The 10,205-nt window shown below is 39.8% G+C and overlaps 1 protein-coding gene across 1 annotated transcript in view; it reads right to left on the minus strand.

The window, feature by feature from the left end:
* The window catches only part of si:ch211-214p13.8 (B- and T-lymphocyte attenuator), a 57,171-nt gene extending 50,761 nt beyond the window's left edge, over positions 1–6,410 (minus strand). The window contains exon 1 of the mRNA XM_043691264.1: positions 6,202–6,410. Within this exon, the coding sequence (XP_043547199.1) occupies positions 6,202–6,292 (91 nt within the window). The 5' untranslated portion in view covers positions 6,293–6,410. The remainder of the gene's footprint in view (positions 1–6,201) is intronic.
* Between the last annotated feature and the right edge of the window lie 3,795 nt (positions 6,411–10,205).

Consider the following 10,205-nt stretch of genomic DNA (forward strand, 5'->3'; position numbering starts at 1 on the left):
GAACCCAAAACCCCAAAGTATTAGCCTGGATGTCAGGATTATTAGTCCAGTAACATTATGCTATCATCTCCCACAGTAGTATGGTGTATTTCTGCATTGCGGTGATTAAGCAGCCTCTTAGGTTCAATATGAATCTTGGTGTAATGTCAAAAAAAAAGACCAATATTAAAAATGAGACACGTGAAACCCTAAACTACTGTTCTGAATTGAGAACAAAAGTCCATTTCACGCTAATTGAACTTTCAACTTTCAACTCTGCAGCATTATTTTATACTTAATGGATTAATCAGCATTTTAACTGAGCAGGTTTTTAAGAGGGAAGGTTCACCTGCTGCAATAACTAGAAGATAACAGGTTTGGAAATTCATTTTTACCAGAATAATTCTGTCAATAACATTTCTCAGAAACAACTACTTAAGTGATTTTTTTTGGAATCTTAAACATTGCTATCTTAAACTTTAGAGCAGCAACTTTCCAACATTCACATCAGACTTCGTAAGATAATACCTGCTGTAGCTGAGGCACTGTTTACAAGGAAGTGTTAAATAGCTGATCAAAATAAACAAATCATTGATAACATTGAGTGTAGGGACTATGATCTTGACATTTGCAGTTGCTGTAAAAGTTGACAGCGTGGTTGATAGTGCAGAAGACTGCAGAAAGCTGAATTGTCTGCTCAGGTGCAAAGGCTGGTGTAGCTCTCTTTGGAGAGAAATGGGCTAAGGGGAATTCTAACATTTATTTCAAAATCCTGAGATGTGGGTGATAGTGACAAACTGTTCCCACTCATAAAGAATCGAGAATAAGAGGGCACAGACTTGAGACAGTTTGCAAAAGTAGCAAATGTGAGGTGAGAAAACAACGCTGATTATTTTCAGTCTGGAAAATTATTGCCTGGAAATATAATGAAAGCAGAGTCACTTGAGACATTCAAGGGGCATTAAACCATTATTTGAAGAGAAGCAATGTGCTAGGGTATGGTGAATAGGCAGGAGAACGGCACTAACTCAGTATGCTCATTTGAAGAGCCAGTTATTACACAATGTGCTGAGTGGCTTTTTCTGTGTGTAATATTTCTGTTATTCAATGATTCTAAGGTGAGCAGAAGAGTGGCAAATGAAATTCAATCCAGTAAATGGGAGGTATTACAGTTGTGGAAGACTAACCAGGTGAAAACTGCATAAAATATTTATTTGGTCACGGCAGATGAACTGCTGCTTTCACCGCATTAAAGGAAGAATCTAGTCTAAATGGAAAGAGTACAGAGGAGAAATACATGGACAAGAATAAAGACAAGGGCATTGAGAACTGCAAAATTTCAGTTTGGAGGAAAAATTGAATAGTCTTGATATAGTCTTTTTTGGATCAGAGGAGACTGAATGGAGACTTAATTGAAATTTTAAAATGATGAGCGGCCTAAGTAGATTGGATATGAAGGACATTTTCCCCCAGCAATGAGTTCAATAACATACAAACATACCAACAACTAAATTCAGAACGGAACTAGACTGATCGAATTGTGGACTCAACTCCAGTTTCCTGCTCACTTCTGATATCTTTGTTCGTTAAAAACCTGTCTATCTCTGTCTTAGAAGTAGTCAATGTTTCTGCTTCCATTGCTTTCTGGAGAAGGGCATTCCATGGACTCGCAGCTCCTGTTAAGAGATAATATTCTCTTCAGGCTGAGTCTTATACTTTTTGGCTCAGTGTCGGTTGTGTCTTTGGAGAGTTTCTCGCTGTGAAGCCTAGTGATATCTCTCACTGTATTTCACCAAATGCCTACATACTTCATGCCCTGTGACTAGCCGTCCTCTAATTCTAGCCTCATCATAGCACATGGCATTCTCAGAACAACTCAGCACTGCAAAGGTATCCTACAGTGGACTGGCATTCCTGGTGCAAGCACTATCTTTAAAAATCTGTTGTGCATTGTCAGCTCCCCCACATGGTTCCTAACACCTTTCCCAGACATGATAGACAAAGGTAATTTCATACCCCATTTTGTGAGAAGGTCCTGGTCGATCAGATGGCTTAGAGGCAGGATGATTCTTATTTGATTTGATCTATAGTTGTTGCATGTACTGAGATACAGTGAAAAGTACTGTTTTGCTCATTTTCCAGGCAAAACATACCTAAATAAGTACATCAGGATAATAAAATAGAATGCAGAGTAACTACAGAGAAGATGCAGAGAAATATCAATTATAATATATGAGAAGTCCATTCAAAAGTCTGATTACGGCTTCACAGAGTCTTCTATAGCAATCTTCCCAGGAGACTAGGCAGAGGAGACTAGCTCATCTCACCAGACAATGTTATCCTGGTCAAAGGCTGGATTAATGCAGCCTCAGCTATCTGGACAATTACCTCAGACTCACTCTGCCTCTGCCACTGTACCTACCAAGGCTCATGGTCTACCACCCTTATTACTGCCTGCTACATTTTCCCCCACTTGCTGTCATCCACCCCACCAACACCAACACCAACACCAACACCAACACCAACACCACCCAATGGAGGAAAGTGTCCTTGCAGTAGCCTGACAATGATTGCGGCCAGTGCAGCCTGAGAGTGCAGCGGTGAAACGTGGCCAGTGCCCACAGAAGATGCAATGAGTGTCCAACATGGAGCTCCTTTGGAGCAAGTGCAATACTGAAATTGGCACAGTAGCTCAGTGGTTAGCATTGCTGCCTCTCAGCACCAGGGACCTCGGTTCAATTCCAGCCTCAGGCGACTGTCTGTGTGGAGTTTGCACATTCTCCCTGTGTCTGTGTGGGTTTCTTTTGGGTGCTCCGGTTTCCTCCCACAGTCCAAAGAAGTGCAGGTTAGGTGAATTGGTCAAGCTTAATTGCTCATAGCGTCCAGGAATATGTAGTGATGGGGTCATAATAGGGTAGGGGAATTGGTCTGGGTGGGATACTCTTCGGAGGGTCAGCATGGGTTTGTTGGGCCAAAGGGCCTGTTTCCACACTGTAGGGATTCTATGACAATACATTGCTCATTGGATATTCTATGACAATTGCTCAGCTATCCACACCAAGATTTTCAGCATCTAGTTTATTTGGCATGTTCAGTAAGATGGAAAGCTGCATATTAATGAGGTGAGACATGTCATTAATCAGGTTACGGAAAATCCCCTTTATAGGCACCTCATTGATGTCCATTAAGAAACTCGCTTCAATGCTTAGCACATGTATAAAGGATGCAGTGAGATGCTCCCCCCGATTGAGATAGGCCACAGTGGACACAAACCTTTTCATAGCACTCGTCATTGAGGCCTTGGTAAGATTTGTCCCTTCATCTCTGCCTTAAATAGGAATCCTTTATTTTTAACTGTGTCACCAGTTCCAGTCTCTCTCACAAGGGGAAACATTCTCTCAGCATCCATCCTGTTAACTCCCCCATGATCTTCAAGAAGATCATTACTCTTGAGTCTAAATGATACAGAGCCAACTTGTCCATAAAATAGCACCCTCATTTTGGGAATCTGGAACCTTCTGTTAAGTCCCTGTAAATTAATCATATCATTTCTTAACTAAGGCACCAACATTATATACAGTACTTTAGATGTGGCCTTACTTTATGCTCAGAAAAGTATTAAAAACCCTTCTTTTTATATGTCATTCTTCTTGCAGTAAATGACAACATTCATTTGCTGTCCTTCTAGGCTAACATTTTCTGATTCATACCAGAAAGCCCAGGTCCCTCTCTACCACAGAGTTCTGGGATCTCTGAAAAAAAATGCTGCTTTTCTATTTGCCCGGCCAAAGTAGGTAGGTTCAATTTGTCCACATTGTATATCAGGATTTAAGCTATCTATATCCCTTTGCAGATTCCTTATGTTTCTTTACAGCTTATTTTCCTAATAATCTTTGTGTCATCTGCAATTTTAACAACCATACATTTAGTCTCTTCATCTAAGTCATTGATATAGATTGTAAACATTTAAGGCCTAATACCTGCAGCACTCCATTCAGCACATATTGCCAACCTGACAATGACCCATTTATATCTGCATTCTGTTTCCTTTCAGCTAACCAAATATCTATCCTTATCAATGCCTCTATTCTTTGAGTTCCCATCTTCTGTAGTAACTTTTGATGTCGCACCTTGCTAAGTGCCTTTTGGAAATTGAAATACACCACATCCACAAGACCTTTCATCCACATTGCTTCTGTCCAAACACAATTCCCCTCTCACAAAGCCCTGTCTGATTGAATTGAGATTTTCTAGGTGCTACAAACACCTTAACAATAGATCCTAGCATATTTCCTGTGACAGATATTAAGCTAACTGGCCGATAGCTTGTGATTTCCCTTTTTTTCTTGATTATCTGATATTCACTATTTTTCAATCTGATGGGGACTTTCTAAAATCGAGGGGATTTTGGAAATTTAACCAAGCAAAACTATGAGTTCATCAGGCACATCATTTAATACTCTTTGCTGATGTCCTTTAGGAATTGGAGACTTGCCAGGTTTTAATTTTAATGATTCTCTCAAAACCCATTCCTGCTGATTTGCAATTGTTTTAAGTTCCTCTTTCAAAGTTCACAATTCTTTCTGGCATGCTAAATATTTGTTCAGTTTGTTTGAAATTATGCGTAAGAGCACTTCTGAATAAAAAAACCATAAAATTTAAATAAAACAAATCAAAAATAAAGGGAGTGGCTCTTATGGTGCACTGACAGTGTTCCCACCTCTGAGCCAGGAAGCTTGATTTCAAGTCCCACTTATTCCAGAGGTGTGTAATAACATCTATGACCAGGTTGATGAGAAAATATCTAAAAGTAGGGAACAGGTCTGACACTGGGTATTGGGTAGCAATCAATAAACTCCCCTGAAATGGAAAAGGTATTTATGTCTTGGTTTATAATCTATTAACAAAGCCAGCTCTTTTGCTGGATCAGTCAGTTCTGATCTCATTTACCTTCGCCTTCCCTGTATAATTTATGTTTTCATATTAAGTACCAATCCATATCCTCTTAAAATTAGGTTGCAAGTGCCTCCATTCCAATTGTCCACTTTATGATACTTTTCTTCCATCTGTCCCTTTAGTCTTGAGTGATATCCCTCAGACTGATTGAATGAGCTGAGTTTTTTTTCCTGATAACCAGTCTGAGATGAATGATTCTAGTGAAGGATTTGATTTGCAATCAATACTTTGAGGAGTGTATAGAGGGGATTCACTGGGATGGCTGTACGGATTTCACATATGTGGACAGATTAGAAAAGCAGGAATTGTTTTCCTTCTTGCAAAGAATGCCAAGAGGGGACTTAATGTTCAAAATTACAGAGGGGATTGATAGAATAAATAACGAGAAACTGTTTCCACTAGCAGGGTGGACATTAAATAGAGAATGCAGATTTAACTTGAAAAACTGACAGGAAGAAAGTAGAAGAATGTTTTATGTTGCCATTTATGTTGTGGAATGTATTGTCTGAAAGATTGGGAGAAGTAGATTCAACAGCAAAGTTCAAAAGGGAGTTGGGCACAGACTTGAAAAGGAAAGGTTCGTGGGGCTATGAGGGAAGACCACGTGGACTTCGACTAACTGGACAGCTTGTTCAAAGAGCCAGCGCAGACCCAATGGGCTGATTCACTTTGTTCCGAGCTCTGTTGAAAGTCTAGAGCTTCTGAAGACCTGCTTTCTGTTTATTTGATAAAGAGTTTTTTAGTAGTCTTCTCCTAGATTAGAATTACTCTATACTGAATCCTTTCATCTTCTACCATAAAACAGTCATTAAAAATTATAATAATCTAAAATGATATTGAGCACAATCTACCGAAGAATGAATAGTGTATAAGATACATTGTTGATACATTTAAATTGCGAACAGCATTTACTTGCAAATAATCTCCAACTAGTGTTAACAGTATATGCCAACTGTCTGTCTAACAAAAACATGGATAATTGAACTATCTATGACATTAAACCATTCTCGAAATATTAAGTGCACATTAAAATTTAACACATTCCTGTCTTAACTGTGATCAGAGCTGAAAAATGTGTTGCTGGAAAAGCGCAGCAGGTCAGGCAGCATCCAGGGAGCAGGAGAATCGACGTTTCGGGCATAAGCCCTTCTTCAGGATCAGTTCAGGTTGTGATTGATGGCGCATGTTTCAATAGAAAAAGTTCCTTACTAAACTACTCGATAATTTGTAGTACCACGCTGTACAGCAATTCGATGTCTCTCTTACCTTCTGAATATACGGCAACAGAAAGAAAGGCAGCTAGGACAAAAAACGTTTGAGTTCTTGTACACCGCGTCATTCTCCACTGAGTAGTCATTTACCCATCAAAACAAGTGACTTGGACAAGGTAAAGAAACACGCTCGGCTCTCAATGTTTATCATAAAGTGTTCAAGGAATACAAATGACATCCTGTGAAAGCAGTTCTGATCTTGTGTCTGTCACAATTCTAACATCATGTGAGTGAGCCGCCTGGCAACCATTCTACCGAACCAGAAGTGACGTAACTCTGTGGTTAGTTATGTGAACAGATGTGCTTCAGATTTTACTGATAACATTACAATTATATTCAGAGTGTTCATTCTGGTTAGGATTTATTTGTTCATGAGCTGGCAAACTCTTCATCTCTTTCTTGCTGACTTTTATCTCCAAAATTATACTTTATTCAAAAAATTGATGTTGGATATGACCCCATTCAAAGCTGACATTACATGAGGTGCCAAAACACATCTGTTCTTTTCAATGTTGTATGTTACTCATTACACTTACAAATACCGTCAATATTTATAATTTTTATTATGGGCAAACATACAGCCTGAGGTATTTTACTCATTTTTCAAAACCCTCTGTGCACAGGGCCTTTCTAAGTGACCTTTCCCAATGTGCCAATGCATTGGCTGCCCCAAGCTTCAAGTGAGTCCCTCAGCATTCCTGTTGGAATGCGCAAAGCTGCAATCCTTGGTTGTGGACAAATCTTTGCGCTGGAAGATCAGTAAGTTTCAAACAGACCAAAAATAGTCTTCCAGCAAGCTGATAACTCTCCAGCACAGTTGGTGTTGTTCTCCATGTGTGGCCCTGGGAACAGCCCACAGAATGCAGAGTCCTGAGCTGCTGAGCTGATCAGAATAAAACATGACAGAAACTGTGGCATTTCTCTAAAACACATCCCAGAAGGAAATAGGCAATAGTCTCATCTCCAGCACAGTTCCCTTCAGAGGGTGAATGGAGATAGCTTAGATCTCTCTAGCCTTTAATCCCTTGTCTAAAACAAATTGATTGACCTGGGATTTTAAATTATTAATTGACCAACTATGCGTGAAGATGTGTTTCCTTGCATCTCTCTAGTAATGTCCTGGCTCCAGTTTAAAATTTATGCCCTCTTGTTTTCCAATTCTCCACCAGCACAAGGGTTTTTTATTTTCTGCATCTACCCTATTAATTCCTTTCCAAATATTAAGCACCTTAATCAAATCTGCCCTTAGTCTTCTATATTCCAGAGAATTACAAACTTTATAGAGTTTCTCATCATAATCTGAAGCCCAAAACCCTGATTGCATTCTCTGTAAGACGATAAGACCATGAGATATATGAGCAGAATTAGGCCATTCGGCTCATTTTGTCTGTTCCACTAATAGATCGTGCCAGATACATTTCTCAGTCCCATTCCCCTGTTGTTTCCCCTTAATCCTTGATGTCCTTGCAAATTAACTGTCTATCTCTGTCTTAAATACACTCAATGACCTGATCTCCACAGCATTCTGCAGCAATGAGTTCCACAGATTAACCACCATCTGCCTGAAGAAATTCATCCTCATCTCTGTCTAAAGGGTCATCCCTTCACTCTGAAACTGTGCTCTCAGATCTTAGTCTTTTCTATTAGTGGGAACATCTTCTCCGTGTCCACTTTATCCAGCCTCCCAGTACTCTACAAGTGGAAAGTTTGCCCCTTTCTAAACTTCATCAAGTATACAGCCAGAGTCCTCAACTGTTCCTCATATGAAAAACTCTTCTTCCCCAGCATCATTTTGTTAACTCTCATGTGGACCCCCATCGAAGGCCAGTACATCCTTCATTAGTTACAGGGCCCAAAACGGCTCACAATATTCCAAATGCAGTCTAACCAGAGCTTCAAAGAACCTAGTGGTATTATCCCCAATGTGGAATGAAATGGGAAAAGGACTGTTTAAAAATCAAGGATTATGTGCAGCACTATTTACAAGGAAATTATTGACAATCATTTGAGTCATGTTTACATTGCTGCTTTGTTCAAGCAGTAGCGGAGTCTGTTTGTAGACAGATCAGCACCGGGGGCTGTTCACAGGTAACAGCTGGCTTGATCAATCATATTTTGATTTGTTTTGGTTTTAACAAAATGGTCTCCATCTGAAGCTTATGTATATAATGCTGCAGATTTTGCTTTAACAATAAAATAGAAGTTTATCATCAAACAAATGAAGATAGATTGAATTAAACCTAACTATCTACTGAGAATAGAATTTCAAAGATTTGTAGTACTCACACCCCATGGTCTTACACCTTGGTAGATTTAGGTCACGTTAATGTCAACTTTTTGACTGGATCTACAGATAGCTTCTTCATGGAGCTACACTCAATCTAAAAGGTACTGAAGTTCAAGTAATCTCTTCAGGGTTGAATCCCAACATTTCTGGTCTGGGACTAAGACTAACTCTTCTCACTAAGTCACCCTAGTTTACTAAATATCTTTCCCTTCTCAGGAGTACTGGTCTTTACAGCCATCCTCACATAAGATCTTAACAATGCTATTCAGAACTCCAAATGAAACTGTAAGCAAATGACTCCCTCTCTAAGCTAAGTGTGTTTCCCTTAAGCTTAAAAAGAAACAATTTCCAGAAGTTTCTCACAAACATTGAGACCGTGTTATTTACCTTGCCGGGTCAGAAAACCCATTCACTCTAAAGTCAGGCCTCAAAATCTGTTTTCAAATAAATCACCATGACTACAGGAATACTTATAAGTTCTTCAAACACACAAAATGGATAATAACTCAAAAGCCAGAAACCCAATCATTTGCATCATAAAAAAGAGGTTCAGCTGGCAACAAGTAGCTGATTGGTTGATTGAGTTATGACCAGTTGTGGATGACAAAGGCCATTCTCTTATCTATCAACATCTGGTCATTTTATGCTCCTAACTGTATTACTTACTGTACCACCAATCTTTGTGTCAATGGCAAGGTGCTCCCATGCACTCACTGCCCTTGCCTTTGTAGTGTAGGACACTGTTGCATTGCTGACTTCTAGTCCATGAAGATGATTTGTCTGAATTCATTCTCCCATTATTAAGTATTATAATCGACACAGTGAATGTAGCCCTATGGTTTAATAGCTGCATCCATATTCCCAATACACAATCTCATCTCATAAAGCTCTGTGGTGGGAGTACAGGAGTAAATAGTGGTAAATGTTTAAAACTCTGAACCATACCTTTGTCATCTGTAGATTTGACTGTTCCAGTTGACACTTGGCTAGTCACTTATATTTTACCCTCTATTGACTAATCCAAATCTCTGCTACCTATTTCCCTTCCTTATGTTCCGTATCACTATGTGCACTCTGAACTCATTTGGCATGTGATCAAAGAAAACCTTGATGTTAAAATTGTCATCCTTGATTTCAAATTGCTCCCTTACCTCACTACACCCTCTCTCTTTCACCTCCCCTACCCTCACAATCCTTGGAGATTCTGCACTTGTCAGATTCTGGCCTCTCGAGGCATCCCTAATTTTAATTGCTTTACAGTTGACAGCCATATCATCAACTGCCTGGACCCTAAGCCCCTCCTCCTCTGTATCTCTAAGACCCTCATTCTTTGACAAAGCTTAAGGACAAAAGTTCTAATGTTATTAGATTTAGATTCCCTACAGTATGGAAACAGGCCCTTCAGCCCAACAAGTCCACACTGACCATCCAAAGAGTAACCACCCAGACCCATTCCCCTACCCTATATTTACCCCTGACTAATGCACCTAACAATATGGGTAACTTAGCATGGCCAATTCACCTGACCTGCACATATTTGACTTGTGGGAGGAAACCCATGTGGACACAGGGAGAATGTGCAAACTCCACACAGACAGTCACCTGAGGCAGGAATTGAACCTGGGTCCCTGGTGCTCTGAGGCAGCTGTGCTAACCACTGAGCCACTCAAATCAGCGCTATCATAGTTCGGCTTTATAGTCCTTCTGTGAAG

Source organism: Chiloscyllium plagiosum, chromosome 6 (assembly GCF_004010195.1).
Source record: "Chiloscyllium plagiosum isolate BGI_BamShark_2017 chromosome 6, ASM401019v2, whole genome shotgun sequence".
Lineage (NCBI taxonomy): Eukaryota > Metazoa > Chordata > Chondrichthyes > Orectolobiformes > Hemiscylliidae > Chiloscyllium > Chiloscyllium plagiosum.